Source organism: Ambystoma mexicanum, chromosome 4q (assembly GCF_040938575.1).
Source record: "Ambystoma mexicanum isolate Mex_15411 chromosome 4q, UKY_AmexF1_1, whole genome shotgun sequence".
Taxonomy (NCBI): domain Eukaryota; kingdom Metazoa; phylum Chordata; class Amphibia; order Caudata; family Ambystomatidae; genus Ambystoma; species Ambystoma mexicanum.
The window spans coordinates 723,051,326-723,074,276 of NC_090928.1; the positions used below are offsets into that span (position 1 = coordinate 723,051,326).

Consider the following 22,951-nt stretch of genomic DNA (forward strand, 5'->3'; position numbering starts at 1 on the left):
GGGGCATGCTCCAATAGTGTCATAGGAGGTGATACAGGGATTTCTCGATGGGTATATGGGTTATGTTGGCTATCCTGATGGACCTCTTGATGTTTGCCATAAACCGTTTGACAGCCCTGTTCGCCTGGGGCCACAGTGGTGTGACCTTCCTGTGGCAGAATCCCATGTAGTTGTCAAAGTTGTGGAAGTCTTTACTGGTGAACGGGGACTGTTGTCAGACTTGACTACCTTGGGGACCCCATATGCAGAGAATATCCAGTCTAGTGCAGGGATTACAGCTGTGGCGGCCGTGGATGGCACTATCTCTGTTTCAGGATACCTTGAGTGTTCGTCTAATACTACTAGTAAATATTCTCCCAATCTCAGTGGGCTGTAAAAGTAAATTTCAACCTCCTCCCATGTTCCCTCTGGCAGGGGTCTCGGGTGCAGCCGCTCAGGGAATGATGGGGGGCTGTAGGCTGATGCAAATGTGGCATGATTTCAGTGTTGCTGCGATTATTTTGTCCATGCCGGGAGACCATCCGGAGCATGCGTTTCTTTGACACTATACCTCTGTGGCTTTCATGCGATGTCAACCGCTCGCTGGTGGAAAGAGGTTTGCAGGACAATCTGGTCTCTTTTAAGTATCAGTGATGACGGAGACAGTGTCAGTTCATCCTTAGACCTTGAGAGGACTTGAACAGGGGTCCATCAAGTGTCTGATAGTTCTGTATCGATGACTCAGCTGAGTTCCACCATCCGTTTAGGATGCATGAGGTTGCAAGGACTAGAGTTGCGTCTTCCGCAGTGCACCTTGTGAGTTTTGTCATTGCAATGGCTTGTGGCACTGCGTAGTGAATGATGTAATTGATGTATCCATCGGCACAGTTGTTTGACGTCTGGGGCTAGTGAATGATGACATACTTATACTCCTGCAGGTGGAGTCCCCATATTGCTATCCTGGGTGGCATTTGAGCGTTCAGCGCTCCGTAAATGGTGATGAGGGCCTGGTGGTCGGGGATGATAGTAAAGTGTTTGCCGTATAGAAACAAGTGGAAATGTTTGTATGCGAGCTCCGCTAGGGCTTCTTTCTCGACCTGCGAGTATCGCTGTTCGCCTCAGTGAGGCTCTTGCTGGCATCCGAAACTATCCGCCTTTGTGCACGGTCACTCCCTGAGTGTTGGCCAATAATTGCTCCGAGCCCTACGGGGCTCGCATCTTTTGTCACTTCGGTGTGCATGTTTCATCCACCTGGTCCATCTCGGTCCTAGGCTGGTGGTGTCTGTGGTATTAAATGGGAGCAGAGATGGAAATGGTAATAAATCCCTCCCTGGCCTTGCTCTCGGTCAGACATGCTGACGGTTGGTTAGGGTCGCCTACCCTTCCAGTTCACTTGCGAGTGAGTAAGCGTTAATTGTGTCTGGGCGTCCCTTCAGGGTCACAGTGGGCTGTGGACGAGCTGAGGAGGTGCTCTCAGGGAGCCTCGATCTTGCCTTGGTTTCCATGGGCGACCCTGGTGGCAGGGGTCTGCTATGGGGTGTCTACATGGGGCCTGCTGCCTGGGGGCTTGCTGTACCTGCTTCGGTTACTTGATGTGGAGTGGGTTCACTGTCAGCTGGGCCGTTGATTACACTCATGAGGGTCATGTCCTCTTGCCTTGGCAGGAAGCTAAAAGCAGGCAGGCTCTCCTGCTGGCCGGTTCCGGTCTCCTTTCTTGGGGAAAACACTGCGCTGACACTCTCGTGTTCAGTGGCGCTGGCGAGCACTGAGGTAGTTGAGGCCCTGCTTCTCTCGAGTGCTGACGTGCTGCTGGGTCGGCAAGGGAGGAGTCTTCCTCCGAGCCCAGCAGATGCACTGTGTTTCAACGGCAGGGTGCGTGGGGGTTGGTAATGAATACTGCTTCGTAGCCAGTATAAGATCCCCACTGTTGGGTGGGGGGCGCAGGCCTGCGTGCACCTGCCACAAGTAATACACCCCTCAGGTTGCTTGCTGGCTGCATGTAACTAACTTTATTTGCATGCTTCGCACGCCCACATCAACTGCGGTCGTGTGTCCCCAGATCAGGTGATCACAGACGATGCTACAGACAGTACGTCAGAGTCCTCACTCTGAATACTCTTTACCCCAGAGTCCTCAGCAATTAATGACAGAAACCTATTGTAAAAGGGAATGTCCGATGAAATGAAAACCAACCCCAGCTGTCTATCGGGGACTGCTGGCTGTGGCAGGCTGACTAAATCAGCAGCCACACCGGCTCTGTAATACAAGAGGTTAAATCTATCAAATCAACCTATGGGTGCACAAGTATTGGACTATCGTGAGTCCTGGCATGCTCGCCATAGACTTCCACCCTATAACTTGAGGGGGTGCCCATGGACTTCAAGCTATGGACAGGAATACATTAGTTCTTCGCCCCATTCTGACCTGAGGGATTCGCCACCAAAAACTGGTCTAAAGGTTCGGGTTACCTGGTCTCCTAGAGCAAATGGGATACTGAACACTGGGATTGCTAGGGGGCACTCTGTCCATCACCCCATCTCTACTGCATCTATTACATTTATGCCAGCATCCAAAACTGCACAGTTGGACTTAACAGGTTTGGCCACTCGTTGATGTCAGACAAAAAACCTTTGATTTCTGAGATCAGCACATTAACTTCATTAATGGTCTAAAGAAAGTATTGACCCTTTTACGGTCAATTCCCGGAGAAATATTACAATTTGCCTTGCACTTTGCCATCTTAATGACTATGCCAATACTAAGCCTGCACCTCAGGCTAGGATTCACACCACCCCAAACCCAGTTTCTTCCACAAATGCAATAGCAGGGAGAAGGGGAGTGTTGCTAAATACACAGAGTGTACATGATACACACGATACACAAGGTACACAAAGGTCCAGTACAAAGAGAATCTGAAGTATAATGTAGCAGATAAAGGTACTACTGCTACTACAAAGTGCGAGGTACAAAAATGCGAGTGCAAGAACGCAAGTGCAAGCACACATTGATAAGATGCGAGTGTGCAAGTGCAAACATGCGAGTGCAAAAGTGCAAGTGCAGAAAGAAAATCTACAATACAAAATACAATGAATCCACAATTCCACAATTAGAAAGGAAAACGTTGAGGTTAATGAACGCACATTGATAAAAGACCAGCTTGGGGCTTAGTAAAAATCTCTAAAACACAATAAAAACCTGGTAAAACCCACTAAGTACATGATGATAAAAAAAAGAAATGAAAATCCCAATTAAAATGTATCAATTTCAAATCGGGATGCACAGTTAACCATAAAATAGCCAAATCAAATAGGCTGCGATTGCCAAGAAATCGCTAAGAGAGCGGGGAACGCTCGACTGCTCAAGGGGCATCCATAGTCCGTCTCCCCCCCCGCTCCTCACGGCACAAAAATAGAAAACAAAATAGGTCCGTTTAGTTCATTAAGTTGACTTCAATTAGGATTGTTCATATCCACGTGGTGCATCCTCATAACATCCTAAAAGCGATTTGGGATAGTATGAAAAAGTTTAAGATGGCTTGGAATGACTTTTTGCAGACTTGTTATAGACTCCAGCGGTACACAGTAGACCCCACCGATACAAGTGACCTCAAAAAAGGGAAGATTTCTGATGGCGGCTATCAGTCAGTGACAGCTAATATCAGCCAACTAGCTAAACAGCTACAAGCTGGAATCTAGTAAGCTAATAAACTAGACCGAACTGATGAGCTGGTCTAAATATAATGCTGTAGTGCTGCGGGTTGCAGGCTAGATGCTGCTGGCTTCAACAGAAAAACAGTTTTGTAGGCGCCCTCCCCGTCTTTAGACATGCAAAGAATAAATGAGACACTCTCCAGATGGGAAATAAGGCTACATGGCCAGGTTGCGTGAGTTCAAAAAATAGTCAATCTGGTTTGCATCCAAAGAACTCTGCTGCCTCAGAGCGCTCTGACAAATATTGAGGTTGCATCATATTATAAAGACACATTTTGTCACACATGACGCAATTAGTATAGGGTATCATAGTGGTACAGGATTGGTTGTTCAGTATAGATGCCTATGGTGATGACGTCGTTGTCCCATCTGGATTGGTTGCTTGTCTGGCGGGAGGGTGGTCATCACGTGGCTCTATTGTCCGTGTCCGGTGGGGTGAAGGTCAGGTTGCTGTGAGATGGAGTGATCACTAACTAAGCTAACATAACACATCTCTATGACGCATGCACTAAATGATTACTTTGAAATACATTTATTGAAACTACTGCAAATCACTAAGAGTCTTGTACTTACTTACACAGTTAATTATTGTGACTCACATGGGACATCCAGTTACAAAGGTTTTGACCAACATGATAACATCGAATGAAGTTTGGGTCTGGACTCATAAGGAATGTAAGGGACGCTGGTATGTGTTAGTATTGGAAACGATATATGGTGACAGAGGTGCAATGTTAGTCAGGGGTCTGCCTGGTAGGCATCGTGGTGGGGTCACATATTTGGTATATCAAGTGAATGCCTTGCAAGGACACAGGGTTACTCAGGCAGTAACTTTCCAATGGCGAGGGTAAGGGGGCATGGACAGGTTTGTGGAGATGGATGCTTGGCTCAAGCCGGTTCACACACAGGGCAATGATCTCAGAGGAAGACTGGGCTGTTACATTTGTTCTTTGTTGCAATTACCTCCAGCCTCAGCATGAGAATGGAGCCGCAGAGTTTTCCAGACACAGTGAGAGGAAAGGTGGGGGCCATGTGTGCTGTGTGCTGCATGTGCGGCGCTGCAAAAGGGGAGAGAAGCCTTTTCGTATTATCGCAGCAAGGCCTGGTTACCAAGATGGCGTCAAGGGGGCACAAAGATGGATGCTCTGTGTCCTGCGTGATGGTCCCATCTACGCTGATGCCAGTCAATGCTGACATTGCATAAGGGCACAGGGCCATTCCCCACCATTAGAGGCACATGGTCCACATTTGTACTACAGATGTGAGGGAGGGGGGACCTGCTGGCCCCTTACTCCCACACAGTTTCCATTTAAAGGTCATCTGGAGGTTGACTTAGATGACACAAATTTTTGCCCCAGACTTCCCAAGATTTCAAAGACCATAAAGCCAGGCCAAGCCAAAACTCAGTTCCTCCACCTGCTCCGCTTGCTGGCCCAAACAGCCCTGCTGCACCCCCCACTCCAACACCAGCTCCAGTATGCCACTCGAGCTCACGAGCAACACAGGGCGGAGCAGAACACAGAACTTGAAACCACAGTGCTATGCTCACTGTGCTCACTCACTGTGCAGCGTGCCGACTCCTGGCTCCCAAAGTCCCTGCAACAGCAGCTCAATTCACTGAACCAGCTGGAGTGAATTAGACCCACCCCCAGCCGCCGTCACTCCAGCTCCAGCCATCTCTCCAGCTCCAGTGCTCTCTCTCCGACCCACAGAGACCCCTGGGAACAGCAGGAACAGTCTGCTTCACTCAAAGGGGTGATCTAAGGCACAGCAGGTGTGGCGGCAGGTGTGTTGTGAGAGTGTCCCCCTCCCCTAGTAAGACAATCTGATGAGTACAAGATAGAAAGCACAGATGGGAGCACACACAGCAGGAACAGCCCGCCTCGCTGCCCGCTTCCATTATGTTGTGGGTTTATAAAAGCAGAAAGCAGAAACAACCTTCTACACAGTGGCTTCCAGAAGTCATCACTGGAAATTCACTTTCAGTTCAGAGCTACTGAGGAATGTATTGTGGATAGGCAAATTACCTCAAAAGCATGCTTTCTGGTCCTGAAAATTGTCTGTGTCTTGTAAGCATTGCTATTTTATACAATCCGAGACACAGGCCTGCACTTTTCTCACTTTCTACTAGGTCGCCATCATTCCTTCACCAGCACATCCACCATATACATAGGAGGACCTCTAATTCTATGCCCGTGGCAGCCATTTTTGGTTGCAGCTCTTTTAAGGGAATTTGCAACAAGCCAACCATGCAAAGCCGGATTCTCTTACAAAAAAGACATTAGCATTACAGCTTACATGCTTGTGGTGCTTATATCTATATACACGGAGGAGGAAGGTTTTATGGATTGATAGTGGCCCAGGGCCCATGTTAACTCTCAAACAGGCTTCATGGCTGTTACCAGCCAGAAAATCCCCCCTCCTCAGTGTAAATTGCCTCATTGACGTATTCCAATACTCCATATTTATCAGCTCAGTAATCCATTTCATTATTCATTATTCATTCTTAATGTTGCAACAAATATAAATTCCACCGTAGTACCAAATGGCTATCAGAGCGTGCCTTTGTTTCTTCGGTTATCAAGGAATAGACTTTGATGTTTACAGATGAGGAGATTTCACTACCCAAACACTTAATTCACATTGCTTTAGTCAATTCCAGTGCAATACCCTGAAAAAGAGCATATGTGCAAAGCATGTGTCAGTTTAAGGAAGGAATTAACGGCCTGAAACCTTTATGTGTATGAGACAATGGAAGTCATTGAAACTATAAAGATTTGAAGCATTGGTATAGTTTTAAGAATCAACAATATTAAAGTGGTCATTTGCATAAACAATAGAAATAACCCACAACTGGAATTAATGAAACATTGGAAACATGCATTTGCATGCAAGTGTTAATATATTAAAAGATGAAATGCTAGTATGCCTAGTGGGGTTTGTATATTTTACAACAAATAAATGGCTTACTGACGGAGTAAATACAACAATACATATGAGCTATTGAAATGCATCTGTTTGATTTTATCATTCTTGCAGGCATCAACCGCATTACCTTGAAAATAATTCAAAGCACTTTTCCTATTTCAAGTCTCAAAATCAATGCTAGCTTTACCAAAACTGGATACTTTTGAGATGTGATACACAATGAAACGAGGGTCTAGTCTTAAATACCCATTATTGCAAATTTGTGTTTCATATCATTCACAGTGGTTTCCGGCTTCTAAAAGCTACAAAAGCATAATATTCGGAAAGGCTTGTGTATATGATTTAAGGGAAATCTGAAATGCTCCTAATTACAGTTCTTGGGGAAAACCACATTGGCGACATGCTTTTCCAGCACCCCTTTGTGTTGAATCGAGTCCTACTGACGGAATAATACCGGATGCCAATATGCGATTTCCTGCTCTACAAATCATTATTTTAATACGTGCAGCGAATATTTAGTTGGGACGACCCACCTTTTAGCATCTAAAATTATGGACTAACTCTAGAGATATATTCATTCTGAGCTTAATCCCAATGAACTTTAATTTAACAAGCTAGAACCTATAAGGTATGGATTTGAGGATATGCGTCGGTTCATTAGGCAATGACCGCAGTTAATAGGAAATTGTCTCTTTCAGCCGGGCAAACCTTTTCCCGTAAGACCGTGTATACTCTCACAGGAGTCAGAAAGCAGCACTTCATACAGCTTTACACGTTGCTTTACTGGCTTTCAGTGCAACAGTAGTCAGAGTAAAATCATTAGCAATCAATAGATTATGAAGTACAATTGTGAAAATAAGAGGTATGCTTTTATTTCAAATAGGACAGTTCCAGAACGGTGACATTTTTTGTAAATCACACTGGAACTATTCAATTGCAAATATACTGTAGCAGTAGGGGAAGACTGTTCCCATTAGTTGTTGCCCAGCTCACCCTCTTACCAAATGTCGATGAGAAGAATAAACTTAGAGCCTGATTTATTAGGCCCCTAGTGTCTCTTTTAGTGATTGATTAGAATGGTTATTGCTTAATCTGTGCGTTGAAATAAATTATTATTATTTTGTTTTAGGCGCTGATCCAAAGTGGAAGAATTTAAAGCATTTAACACCCAGGGCTGTCGCAAAGGAATTAGGGTTCAGAGCTGCAGGAAAGGAACTACGTAAGGCTGAACGCATCTTCACAAAATTTTCCAAACCAGGGATCAAGAACCCGAATCCACCATGGGCGCTTAATTTACATGACTGGTCATTTGAAAAGCAGGCAACCATTCGTGAAGCACTTCTGCCCCTCGACAAAGGTGATGGAACCGTACCCAAGGATGAATTTGCTGCACTTCTTGAGGAACTTGCGGCCCCTGTGACTCCGGAACAAATACAGACTATTGTCCATCTGCATGAAAAAGGCCGTACTGGGGGAGTCAACCTTGAAGAATTTTTGAAAGGTTCCAAGTACTTGCAGAAGGCTTTTTTGATATCATCATATGCACCAAAAAAGAAAAAAGCCAAGGGGAAAAAAGGAAAAAGGGGAAAATTTGTCATACCAATGCCAATTTGCACTCAACCTGGACCGTTATTATTCCGCCGCGAAGATGGTGGCCCACCGAATTTCATGATCGAATCCTTTCACTGTGTTACGGATGCCAACCGCTTCGACTGTGACCATCCACCAGAGCACCCCTTTCAGGATGACACAGGGTGGTATGTCGATGAACCAGGGAAGGTGTTCACCAATATTAGTTTTGCTACAAAAGCAGGCGATATTGAATCACTGAAAAGAGCATTTGAGGAGGGTGTGCCAGTTGATGTCAAAGACATCTTTTACAAAACTCCACTTATGTCTGCTTGTGCCATTGGAAATATGGATGTTGTCAAATATCTTCTTGACAAGGGGTAGGTATCAGTTCGTGTTTTATTTCAAAGTGATGTTTTAATGAAAATGTGATAATGCTCAGGGAAAATCAAACGAAGTGAAATACATTGACAAATGTCTTTTTACACATTTGCAAGTGTTATACATGCTGGAACCAGGGGCCTTTTCTCTTGCTTCCCTGCAAATATTTGAAGTCCGGCAAACAAACTCATCCATTTACTAGATGTGACTTTTTAGATGCTGTAAATCAGTGTGTGTTCCTGGAAAAGCAGAGTGTATCTGACGCTTAGAATCACTTAATTAAAGTCATGTGCACTGTTGCAGTAATTTATTGAGAGACTCCAAACAGACTTTCGGAGCACTACGTTCTCACATATATTGCTAATAAATAGCATTAATATATTTTTTCCTTTAACATTTAGTCCTTTAAAAAAGGGGTAATCGCAGTATAATAATGAAGCCCAATATTTAATTTTCAATTTTCATTAGGAGAAAGCAGACAAAGTTGTTCCTTTTTTTCGCCTCTGCATTTCGGACCAATGCCGGTCATCAGGGCGAGTCAAGTCTATAGATCTATTCTATATCTACATAGGTATACATACATATGAATACATCCATAATTAAATCACAGAAAAAACATGAAAATATTATTGTGTAGCGAAAAATTAGAGAATAGAAAATGGCTTCATTCTGTACCAGTGACTCATTGGGCCTCATTATGAGGAAAAAAGCGGCATGGCTACCCCCATTCTGGGTACCGGGTCCGGGTTCCCTGAATGGGGAAATACCGGGCCATTCCGACTTTGGAGGGCCTGGTGTTTCCCCATTCAGGGAACCTGGACCCGGTACGTCCCCATTCCCATTTGAGCCCCCATACGACTCAGTGGGAATGGGGAGCATGCTAACAACGGGCCTGTTAATGACGGGCCCGTTGTTAGCATGCTGGACCGCTCGCGGGACCCGCTAAGGACGTCTGGTAAAACTAGGCGTCCTTAGCGTGTCCCGCGAACGGACCTCATAATGAGGTGGTAGGGGGTTAACGGGGCCGGCTCCTCTACCGGCCCTGTTAACCCCCTACCACCAGGGTCATAATGACCCCCATTGTGTAAAATATCGGTTAATAACTTCCTTTGTCCAAGTACAAATGTTTTCCTCAGCGTATATAGTAAAAATATAAAAGTACATATATGTATTGAACCCATACCCACGGGTGGCGATAGTGAGTGATTACTATGCCAAATATTTGCCCCAAAAGTCCGAAAAAATTCTTTACCTGGACCACAGTGTAACTCCAAAATTAGCATGGGTATCATTTGTCACGGGTGTATGCAAAAGGAAATGAATGTAGCTGTGGCCGCTCAAATAAAACACAACACAGGGTCTATCCGGTATCATGAAATGGATTACCTCAGTCACAATACACTTCCTTGCTGTTTCATCGACAAATGGTTGTGGTTACCTGTGCATTCAGCCATTTCTGAAAAGAAGATGCAGAAAACCGTGTGGACGTTTCACACACAATGCCATCATGCATATGATGGTGTCACAGGCGTGTGACATCATCCGTGCCATGATGGTATCGAGGCACTATTATTATAAACTAAATGCGGACAAGCATACAAACCTGATGATTGTCACAACAGGGATACAAAATCTAGTGCAAAAAAACAGCGTGGCTGCCAAGCGCCACACTCGCTGAAAAGGGCGAACCGGCTATGCTTCGGCACTTTGCGCCTACATGCGCCCTTCAAACTCACGACACAGAGAAGTGATCACTACAAGATTGCTGGGAAGTGTAGTTAAAGTCCACTAGCAACTAGGCTATAATAATTGGAACCAATAAAAGTGCCCCTAGACTAAATGAAACATTTGAAATAGATCTTGAGAAAAAGTACAATTAGTCTTCCCAGTGAAGACAAAATATGTGAGGAGCATTACACTTACGCACAGCTCTCAGTCAGCAAACCGAGCAGCAGTACATGCCTGGGCTCAGTTAGTTTATTACAGAAATATAATTAAAATGTTTAAGATGTTCAATACATGTGTCAAATCAAACACAATTAAAACAAAATGATAACAGATCTACTAACAGGTGGGGAGATGCAGACAACTAAATAGATGTATAGAGAGACTGACCAATAAAGAGGTAGTGATATATAGAGGTAGACAACAATGCACACTACAGTGCATACTACTGGGCACGTCAGTGTCATCACTGCAATAGAAGACAGTTATGAATGTTCCTTTAGCAATTTCGATATGCATGCATAAGATTTTCTTTCTTGCTGTCTTTTCTTTAACCGACAGTGCGGATGTGAATACAACTGACAATTTTCTGTGGACTCCTTTGCATCATGCGTGCCATGCAGGGCAACAGGACATCGCCGAACTTCTTGTTCAGTCTGGAGCAGTGGTAGATGCAATTGCATTGAACGGATCAACGCCACTGATGAGATCCATTGAGAGTTGCAGCTTGACTTGTGTAGATTATTTATTGAAAGCTGGAGCCAAAGTCCAGATTACTAACAAAAAAGGTACACATTTGTTATTTGCCTGTGCAACTGCTAAACATGCCATTTTAATTATTGAGCACTTGGAGTGGCATGTTTCATTTTTTGTATAGCCTTTAGATTCCCTGTAAGTGTCCGGCCACTTAATAGACCAACTTTGTTGCCTGTGCATTTTGGCCACATCACATACTGAATCATCTAGTCCATTTCCTTCTAACCTGTTGTCCTCTCTCCTTGTCTTCTGGCCATCCCATTTTAATTGTATTCCCTGTTTACTGTTGCTGCTACATTGATTTGGACCAATGACTTCCTACCAATATCACGGCATATTTTGGGGAATTTGCTTTGCACTTTTTACATTTGCCCCTACTTACTCTGATGTCTGACTCCCCTTATATCCAACTACTTGGTGACTCAGGTGCACAAGGAAGTCAAGACGGGCACTGCTGGTGAAAAGATGCTCTGTGACTTTAAATGGAAAGTTGAACCCACTGACATGTGTGCCTCCTTCTGCATGAACATAGGTGAACAGGACTGTTTGAGGACAGTGCCTGCTATATCCACCGCGTGGTTGAATCTGAAGCTACTCTTCGCTATCACATTGCTTTCAGCGGCACTGAATTTCTTCTCTGTCTGCTGCGCAATGGTGATGGTATTGCTATTGCACTAACGCTGAGAGTATCTAAGCAGATCAACTGAATGAACCGTGTGAAGGAGCAGTTAAAAAGAAGAGTCTTCTCTTTCGGAAAAGGAGAAGGAGAAGGATCTGGAATGCCATCTCTCCTATGAACTCCAATTTCTCAGTCCCTCTTTCCTTTTCCACTTTGTGTGTCTTTTTCTAGTGTGACGTATCATGTTTAGCAATGTATAAAAGGCATTCACCAGTTGCTGTGGACAACCCATGGTGGGTGATTGCCTCCTGCATCAAACCTCCATCCTGTCACGGTTTGATCATTCTTCATACTTATGTTGGAAAAAGTGAAAGACTTGCCTCAAAGTCTACGGTCGACTTAATCATGTATGTTGCAATACAGACCTGAATTTCGGCCTGATCCAAATTGGATGGATGTTTGGGTGGCAGACTCTGAGCTATGTTCTGAGAAACCAACACATAATCTGCTCTTGACTGTGTTGCATGTGCAGCTGAGTAGAAAGTAAGTTATTAGGCCATGAGGCCGTGTAATATCCATGGCTTTTGTTTTTTGAGAACGATCTGATGGTCGCCTGCATGTTGGGAGACCTAACTGCTCTTAGTGCATAGAAGCCGAGAAAGGGATGATTCATTATACTTCTGCAATCTTCTCCGGGTACTTCTAAAGAACAAGATGGCCATGCCCTAATTCGATTTTCCTAGCTGTAGTTTCTTTCCAAAACAGATTGCTATCAATGATCAGACCATACATACTCACTGCATTGAGTAAGGAACCACTGGCCTTAATTACTGCATGCCAAATATGCTGCAATATTCCTCTCTACAGCCTGACTGATCTAGTCAAGAGGAATGCACTTCTACCCTTTGTCTTGAGAAAATAAGGCCACAACAAATTCGACATCATGCTGCTTATGGAAAAACCTCCACGTTTCTATCACCCCCAGGTCCCTGAAGAGCTTCCCAAGTCCCGGCCTGTTTCTCGCATCTGCCGCAGTAGGAGGAAGTGTTTTGTCCAAGGTGGGATCCATGACACAATTAAAGTCTGCACCAATCACTATCTGGCCCTCACACCATCCCCTCAGAGATTTTAGTATGACCCTCAGAAATAGGTCTTGTCACTCGTTCGGAGCGTATATTCCGATTAGCGTATATTTTTGGTCTATAATAATCCCTTTCAGGACTTAGTATCGCCCCTCCCGATCCCTGTATATTGCCTGTTTTCTAAATACTAATTTTGCTCCAATTAGTATGGCTACCCCTTCGGTCTTCTGCCCAAACGAAGCATGACATGGCGGGGGAACGCTCTATGGGGCAATCTTCTTTCATCTTCTGGGAGGAGATGTGTTTCCTGCAAGAAGGGAATTGAGGCCTGCAAGTCTATCAGCCTCGTCAGAATTGAGCGGCACTTAACTGGCGAGATCAGACCCTGTACATTGAGCGAGCAGAAATTCAGTTCAGTTATATAGACTGTGTTTGAGCACCCCTTGCTTTCAGGCCTGCTGTCTCCAAGGACTCGGCCTTCCCCTCCCCATCAGCACAGATACATGCCATACCCCGAACCCAATTAACCATGTAAGAACCAAACTTTTGCTCTCCCACCCCCCACACCCTCCCCTCCCAGTACCCTTCAGGACAAGGTCCCCTAAGAACCTTCCCTGCGTGGTGAGTATCACATCCATTTCAACTTGCACTCCGCCAGGGCATATATATGTTCTGATTTGGGTTCCAGGATGAGTCGTTCCTTCCCTCCGTCCGGGACTGCTTCGCGTTTCTTGCTGTTCACCCTTACTTGTTCCCTCCTTCCTCCCCCAAGTTAATGCTTGGGCGCTTTGGTTATCCTATGACTCCTTTTCTTCTTAGAACCAGTGCTCATCTCTGTTGGCAACCTCTAACCACGCTTTCTGGGCCGCGTTTCTTGATGGGGCGGATACCCACTCCCAATGTCTGAGTCCACCCCCCTTAAATTGCAGGCAGATTTCCCTTCCGCTTGCAGTTCTTCCTCCTCCACATGTAGGAGGGCCAGACCTTCTTCACAAGTGGTGATGCGTTTTTGTTTGTCCTCCCAAGTGAACTGTAACCCAAAGGGGTATCCCCATCTGTAGGTGATCCCTTTGGCCCTCAACGCTCTCGTGACCAGCACCATTAGTCTTTTTGTGTAGGGTGGATAGGGCCAGTGCCTGAAACAGTTGAACTTGCGTTCCGTTGATGGTGAGCGGCTGGTGATTTATTGCTGCGCGGAGAATCTCTTCTTTCACAGTGTAGGAGGTCATTGCTGAGAGGACATCCCTTGGTTTGGCAACCGGGTCTCTTTTTTTTGGGATCCACTCTGTGCACTCTGTCTATGAGTATGTCCTCTGGCTGGGTGCCAGATAGCAAGCTGCTGAAGCAATTTTGCATTGTTTCTTTCAGGTGTGAGTCCCCAATTGACTCGGGCAGTCCCTTGACTCTTAAGTTAGATCTTCGGGATCTATTTTCAAGATCCTCTACCTGGATCTCCAGATTGTGAGTTGCCCTAGCAATTTGTTCCAATAGTACACTGGTCTGTTTTTAGTCCTCGGCAATCTCTGAGAGCCCCGCTTCTGTCGTATCTACTCTCTCCCCCAGGTATGTAATGTCCTTTCTGACTTCTTGGAGCGAGGAGCGTAGTTCCTCCCTTATTTTCCCCAGTTGGTCCTGGAAGGCTTCCATCATGCGGCTCTCCATTCCCTTCAAACACTCCTGGAGTTCCTCTTTATTCAGAGCCATGCTCGAGGTTGAGTCTGCGATCTTACAGGCGTATTGTTCCTCTATTGCCCCCTCCTTCCTGGGATCATCCGTCCGCTGTCGCCTCCAACAATGCTCCAGCTGACCCTCTCCCCCTTTCGGTGAGTTCCTAGCTCTTTACTGTGCACCTTTAGACTTCGCTCCTGGCATCTGTGTCTTTCCCAGGAGGGTACCCTGGCAGCTCCGACCAGAGAGGCAGGGAGTCTATTGGGATGGTGAGGTCTGATAATTTGTTTAATAGTGTACATACGATGTGGGGGCCCGGCGCCAGTGCTTACCCTGCCCCAGTGGAGCTAGTCTAGGAGCTTCTCTCTGCAATCCAACGGTTCATATATCATACTAATGTATATGGCTCCTGGGACCTCCTCTGGATGCACACTTGTCCCCTGCATGCAGTAATTATTAAGTTTCAATGCTCTGTTAGCGCGCACCATCCTCAATGTACCCTTTATCACAGCACCGCCAGTGGCAGGTGCCAGAACTAGCAGCGCCAATGTTTCAAAGGCGCGCACCGGGATCAGGGTGCCCTTCCCGATGTTTGGTTTAGCCCGCGGGCACAGACGTTATATGTGGCTCCTCGGGGCGGAATGGCAGAGTTAACTCTCCAATATTTAGCAGTATTTGCTTGCTTGTTGACTCCACTGCTCATATGTACTACTCACTCATGCCAGTCCCCCTATACTTTATGGGGGACCTGAGTCCCGCACTTTGCTCCCTTGTGGTGCCCAGCCGGGCCAACAATATGCCCTTCTGTGAAACTGGAATACCGCCAGGGACAATCTGTGTGCCGGTTCAGGACTTGTCGGGTGCGGGACGACAGCAGCAGGCCCTGTTGTATGCTGGGACCCGCCCCCTTGTGTTAACCCGGCAGCACTGCTCTTAAGTAGAGTCTCCTGCTTAATGCCCCCCGGCTGCTTCCTAAACGCAGTGGCGGAGCCCGCTCTTCCCCGCCTCCTCCCCGGCTCGTCTCCCGCTTATCGGTGGAGGCTGGTCAACCGTTTCCACGCTGCTCGCAGCCCGCGCCTTTTCGCAATCTTGATCACAGCGGGGTCTGTCCCATTACAGTAGTAAATCTTCTTCTCCGCTTCGTGGGGATGCTATGCAGCCTTCTGTGTTTCAGGGAGCGCTCGATCGGCCCGTCCCATGGCCGAGAGCCAGAAGGTGGAACTCGCTGGATGTTTCCGGAATGAATCCATGGGACCCACACCTTCCCGCTTCTCACGCCGCCGCTCTACACCGCCAAAGTCGCTGACAGGAGCCGAAGGAGCAATATTCTGCCTCGGAATACTGCAGCACTGGGCACCACCTCCACGGATGTTGAGGGGCGAAGAAAGGAACGGAATTGACTGCTTTTATTGCTAATTAGTCACCTTTAGATGTGTCGCCCGGACAGAGCTCCGGTGCGTGCACCCTCATGGGACGGCGGCCATCTTGGATCTCAATTTGTTTCGTTTTTAAGGGAGTTTCACTCATTTTCTGCTGTATTTTAAAGTTTATTTCCTTATGACCCCCTCATGTTATGATACATATTATTAAGTCATGCTATATTATGTCATATTAATGAGCACTCCACAGTCCCCAAATGGTTAAATAATACACTGTAGCGGAACCCATTTCCGGAATAGGGCCACATGCCCAAGCAGACTCTGCAGCCATTCTGAACATGCAATTAGTCTTCGATTAACAGGACGAGGTAACTGCAACCCAGGTTGAGAACGGTAGGCAAGGCTGGATTATGCAAATTAGCACATACAAAAGCCGTGCCTCGGGCCCAGAGCAATCCACCCTCCCACACCACCATTACCATCCCCATTCCCATAAAGCTCCTAGCTGATTTCAAGACCTTCCAAGCAGCCCAGTGCAGTGGAGTCACTGACCAAAAGTGACGCTCATTTAATAGTGCCCGTAGTTCCTCCCAGCTTTCTTATCTATAGAACCTGACCATTCAGGGCATACGTGGAGGAGCGTGGGGTCTGCTGCCCCTTTGGGATTGCTAGACAGTGCAGGAGACCCCAAAGTCTGTGAATAAAGGCCTTATAATCGACATTTGCACTCCTAGATTGTTGTCCCTAACAGGGGTGTTGCTAGATCTGGAAAGATCAGGGGCTAAGCTGATGTCGGCACTGGCGAGACTCTGGGCTAGCTAGCATTTTGGTTGTAGCACCTGAGCTTCTATCTGGGGCTACAACCAAAAGACCCCGGGATAGCCCTCTCGACCCCCCCAGCAACGCCTCTTGTCACTAATGTGAATGTTTCATGCAACCTAGCTACCCTGCCATGCGTTATTGTAAAGCCTTGCCTCTAGTTTAATTCTCAGATACTGCATTCTAGTGGCTTATTTACATATTCACTGCATGCAAGGGTAAAATGTGTTACCTCTTCTCCACCCAGGGCCAATCTGGTATGAGCCGGGTGAGGAGATGCTATGATCCACGAGCACTCATTCCACACATGGCTAAATCATGGTTCTGACACCTCTGCCAGGGGGTGTGGCTATCAGCAGGAGTAAATCCAATATGATTATCTGCCTACTTGCCCCCACAACCCCTGGGCGCTCCTGAGCACATCTCAAGGCCATCGCACATCCACAACATGAATTCATTTAATACCACCATCACACTAGTAATGGCCTTCATAAACAGTTCTGCTGGACAATAAGGGAAGCTCTTGTTTATATTTTCTTCTGGTTCAGAACACTCAAAACAATGCATTCATCCCAACAACCTCTATCACTCACCCTTTTGTTTTCATTTGCCTATATGTTGTAAGTCTGTGTGTTTTTATATGAGTGAAGTTTCCCACTCTTGCCCTTTTCCGCTCTCCTTGGCCCTGTTGTCTTTTTACACCACAGCCCACAGTCTGGTTGCCACTGTGGGCGGAGTCACAATTCGCCTCTACATGGACAAGGCTGTGGGCTTTAAGACCATGATAATGGTGATGTGTGTAGTATAATAGACAAATAACATAACATTGACTATCATGCAAAGGCATCGTCTCTGCCTCTATTGTGATCATGACCGGTAAATAGTCATAAACGTGATGCTGCCAGTTTTGGATTTTGGAATTTCATCACTCTCCAAGACGCTAGTTTAAATCTAATTGGTTCTCACATTGGTTTTGTGAACATGAGAATAAAATGTAGTCTTTCTCCTTAGGTTGGAAAGCTCCACACTAGTAACTAGCCCGCCTCTTCCGACCTCTGCTGGTGTAGATCCAAAGCCCCTCTCTTTGTAGCGGTATGAAACGTCCCATTCTTTAGGTTTAATTATACTGCTTTCCATTCCACAATGTCTGGTCCCTTCTCCCAACTGAGTTAGTTCATGTCTCTGGTTTAGTGTGAATGATAACATCATTATGATTGGAACTGAGTTTACATTCGCCTTCACTGTTAGATATCTTTATATCCCCATGTGATCTTTTTGTAAAATGTTGTGCATTTTATTTATTAATGTGCTCATTAATATATTTACTACCAACTAAATTCCATTTGCCATTTGTGATATGTGTGAATGATCAACAGACAACTGGAAGCTAGGTTCTGTATTTCAATGGTCAACAACGGAAAGATAAGGGATTAGGTTTAATTGAAGTGACTGAGTCACAATTTAAAAGAATATAAAAGATCACACTTCTTTTTAGGACTGCATTCCTCAATTCTTCCCTTTCTCCATTAGAATATGGCTTCTTGGAGGGAAACAGAAGATTAGCCACAGCCCTTGCATTTTTAAGTGCCCTGAAGTTCTTTATTGGTTTGATGAGATGTGATCCTTGACAGGATGTCACTGTTCTGCTTCTCTTTCTGGAATCAGACATAATCAATCCTTCTTGACCAATCAGGCTTACAAACCTACCATTAAGGCATGAAACACATGTGAATGGCAAAATAGACTTCCTCATAATCAGAACCCAATCAGTGGATGACATCTCATCCCTGCCCTTTGAGATGATCAAAGAATGCCTGTGCCCCAAGAGCTTGGCTTAAACGGAGCCATCAAGCATACTCAGTCAGAGGATCTAAAACCTATTTACGACTAAATTCATACTTCTCCGTGGCTCCCTGATAGGACACTGACCTACCATTTACACATCACTCTGTAGAAACATCTCTAGCCGTATCCTTCAAAGGAATATCATTAGAAGAGGTTCCAACTCACCGCTTTAACACCTAAACCTAGATTGACATCTTCCCATACTCCACACAATGATGCTTGCATGAAATCCTCCCCAACCAACCCCTGCCCCATACTGTCCTACACCAGGATGTGCTCACATTGTGCTACGTTGCATCATCAAACAAATAAACAAAACCAGGTGTTTTTTAGAAGACCTACCTATAAATCGCATACTCTTATTACTGACATACTGTCTCCGAAATAACCTTAATTCTGAAAGTCTTTGAAATGCCTGATTAGCCAACAGCTATTGAAGGCGAGCGTCCCCCAGATAGCACGATCCTCCCCACAATGAGAGACAATAATGGACTCTCCCAAGATGGGAATAAGGCTAAGACAAAGTGCGGGTGAGCTTAAATGGGAGTTTATCAATCAGAATAGGGCATGCAAAGGACTCTGCAAACTCCGAGAGCGCTCTGTCTGACAATAGCAAAGACAGTCGTATATATTTACAAAAAACGTCATAAGAACCTACATACTATAGGGGGCACAAGTTCGTGGGGATTGGGTGGCGACGACTAACTATAGGTGCCGCTGTGATGTGGTTTGCCATGGTTGGTGGACGTCACTGGTTACCCTCGTGGGCTAGGCCGGGCCGGGCAGGTCAGCTGGGTTCATCCGGACGGTGTTGTTGTGCCAGCCGTGACCAGTGTCAGTGATGAACGTCTTTCCTGGCTTTCTGCCCTAAGGCCACGCACACCGCATTCATTCAATATTGCAATATTATCTTCCCCGGTAAATCTTCCAATAGGTTATTCTACAGGTTAATGCAACACAGGAGGAATGCACCTAGAGTGGGGTCTTTTGGTGATACATCAATACATGGTTACCATCGTCCTGTTGACCGGGTATCATAGGTCGCAAGGCTGGGTCTCAGGGCAAGGGACGAGCTGTCTGAGTTATCATGTCCCGTTAGAAGTCATTATGAATGTGTTCCTGCAGTGTTGCTTTAATATTGGGTGTCCTAATTTTACAGGGGCCATTAACCTAGGGTGAGCCGGTGGGTCGTGGAGCCTAAGAAAGGGCGCCTTCGGGCCTGCGTTTATGGCCGGGGTTTACTGCTGGGTTGTAAATAATTCAGGTGGCAGGCCGCGGCCCTGGGATCTGCGGGGGAACGTGAATGTTTGAAGTGGCTCCAGCCGAATTGGCGGAGGTGAAGCAGAGCAGCACAGGCCTCTGCTTTCCGTCTGGCAGGCTTCACTGGGGAGGAAGGGGGAATGGCCTTGGATATGCCCACAATGGTGTTTTCCTCGTGCGTTGCAGGTTAAGTGGAAGAGCCATAAACATTCATATAATATACAATACTCATTGAGTCTTTTCAAAGCTTATGTTGTCTGCATTGTTAGTGCCTTTTACATGGCCATTTCAAATGCGTTACCTATATGTTAAGTATTTAACAACCACAACATTTTGTTACATTTCTATACATGCGCGGTAAGCGAGGTAGTAGTAAGGTTGGTGGAGCACGCAGGAACAACCGGCTAATGAGATTGATGGCAGTGACACATGGTGAGCTTGGACATACATATTGTGCATTTTCGTGCACCATTTACATGAGCTCCCAATGGGGATGTATTTGTCTTCCTTTGCACTCTAGCAGCATTAGTTCAGTTATGGCATGGGACCTTGGGGTGCAGTCCTCTCGGCGAAACATATAACATGAAAACCCCGGGACACTTTTACCATTTGCGCATAGCTACGGGGATGTGGGTACTTCAACCAGAATGCCATATAAACACACATTCTGCCATCTTCATGGAGGTTACATGTTTTTTGTCAGAAAGGTCATGGAGAGAAGAGTTTCATCACAGGTAGTTTGCTCATTAGTATTTGCGGGCTCTGCTTTTGTCAGGGGACCATTTTACAGTTCTTTTCCACCCCGGCCCTGCTGGCCGGGTCATACTGGGAACAGTGATACACTGCGGAAGGTGAAATGTTACAGTGTTTGCATCCAGCACTAGCTCATGTCCGTCTGTTCGTGGGAACGGGCTCTCAGAGGATCTGCCAGGGAGCTGCGGCCACAGGGACAAGTGAGACTCTCCAGGGGTGGGGGCCGCGCTGTGGTGCACAGGGCTCATGCCATTTTGATTTCACAAAATGGTTTCCAGGGCCTAGCTAAATACAGCATGTTTGGTCAATGTCTTCAGCCAGTGGTCCACCCGCCACCTGGGCCCTGGTGGCAGGGGGAACCCCTGACGAGCCATGGACTTCACAGGGGGGAGAGGTTGCAGGGGAGGGGGGTCTCTTGGACCAATCCTCCCATACATTTCCCCCTTTCGTTACTTAAGTAACGAATACTGTAACTCCCTCAACTCTTGCGTTCTTCTTCTTCAGCTACAGCCTCATCCCACGCAGGGGTGCCTTTTATGGGCATCCATGCCCTACACACTCCTCACAGGCTTTCTCCCCTTCTAGCATACTCGTCCGGGGTGCAGGTCAGATATATACAACCTTCATCCTCATCCAAATCCACCCACACCTCCTCATACCATTCAAGTATACAGGGTTCTTTAATTGTAGTGTGCCACAGCCTGTCTACTACATCTCTGCTGTGGTACCTGGGCACCATCTGGTATCTTGGTGTGTTTTCTGTTCCTGTTTGTACCTCTACTTCCTGCATATGTTGTACCGTACCGCGAGTGTTGCCCATTGTCACCATCATCATTGCACCGTTTGGTACTGCGTTTGCACAACATCGAAGGCCCACCTGGCACATACAAAAAATAAAAAGGAGGAACACTACTGTCGGCATCAAAAATTTAACAGTCATTCCCAGCCATGATGGGACCCAGGAGAAGATGTTGTCGAACCATTCATTCTTTCTCCTATGTTATGTACTGCTTCGATCACGTGGGACAAGGAACCATTATCTGCGTCTTCGAAAGGTACGAAAGTGCAGCAGGCACTTCCAATTTTTCGGCAAACACCTCCGTCCATTGCTGTCAACAGGTCCAAGACATACCTATTTTGCATGGTCATTAGTCGCAGTGCTCGCAGTTCCACCTTTATTACGTTAAATCCTTCTTCAGTGTCATTCGCCAGCTGGATCAGCTCCCAGTGTGTAATTTGGAGCCATTTTGCATTTGCTCATGCCTGGATGCTAGGGATGAGTGAGGCAAAGAAAGTTTCTGCAGAGCTGAATAATCGATATCTATCCGGGATCTGTGCCAGTAGCTCTGATGATGCTTTTGATATGTAGTTCGATGATCGTTTGTTTCGTGACAGCATCTCCTCCTTGTTACCGGAAGACAGGACATATACTTGTGACTCTGCAGTTGGCTGGGCCTCATTCTGCTGAGGGGTCTCTCGCATTTTGTGGCTCCCATCAATGAGGCTTTCCGGCATCACCATTAGTGCGGAATGTAGGGTGGCCAATGAGCAGCTGCCACTCCAGGATTGTGGGAGGTGCAGGTATGCCTGGTTGCCACATACCCAATAAGTGTCCATGAGGGCCGCTGTTCCCTTTCTCATATCTGGGATGGTGAGGGTCTTGTTGCAATTTTTGTTTACCCCCATGATGACTTTCCCATCTCCCTTGAAACACAGTTCATAGTTTATTTATTTCTGTAGCTTGAAGGGCTTTTCAATGGCCGTCACCCAAGTCAATTTTGAGATGTGCTCCTTCCATACTGGTGTGCATGTTTTTTCTATCCACTGCAGTTTTTCTGGTGCCACACCTCGCAGTGCTTCAGCTTTGCACATTATTTCTTCATCTTTCCACCTTTTTTCTGAAAATAATGTCCCTTGTATTATGAAAAATGGTTCTTCCAAACATATCACTCTTACCGCCTTCGGATAACATGTCTTCTCATTCTGCAGCATTTTAAAAGTTACCTCATGTGCCTGGAAGGTGTTCTTAATTCTGCACAACGTGAGATGAAGGAGACATTGGGCATAGACAATAGGCAACTCTTTGGGCAGCAATACTTTGGGTGTACCTGAAGCATGGGGAATGAGGGAGCAGACATAACAGCTCTCATTTGTTGTTTGCTTAGCCGTTGCATTCATGTCCGCATACCATTTATTTGTCTGGTGGGGGTGTCGTGGGTCTTCCATTTTGTCTAGTCCCAACCCGTAATACTCATTGTATTTTCTCCTTCCCGCCTCCCTTTTCCTCCTGTTATTTCTAAGATATCTCCCAGCTTCATGGGCGAGGAACAGTGTAGGCCCCCCTTTCTCCCCTTCGCCCCCCTTTCCCCATTCATTGTATAATGCTTCGTATCTCACAGTCATCTTTTCATTCTCTTTCTTTATACTATCTAGCAGTGTGTTTTCTGTTGCGTGAGTGGGCACACTGGTGGGGGTGTT

General features: G+C 46.1%; 1 protein-coding gene across 6 annotated transcripts in view; it reads left to right on the forward strand.

Annotated features, from left to right (window-relative positions):
- Positions 1–22,951, forward strand: part of ANKEF1 (ankyrin repeat and EF-hand domain containing 1) — a 349,443-nt gene that overhangs the window by 230,168 nt on the left and 96,324 nt on the right. For all 6 annotated transcript variants that reach the window (XM_069608310.1, XM_069608313.1, XM_069608309.1 and 3 more), the window contains 2 exons: positions 7,747–8,566; positions 10,854–11,080. In XM_069608310.1, the coding sequence (XP_069464411.1) occupies positions 7,747–8,566; positions 10,854–11,080 (1,047 nt within the window). The remainder of the gene's footprint in view (positions 1–7,746; positions 8,567–10,853; positions 11,081–22,951) is intronic.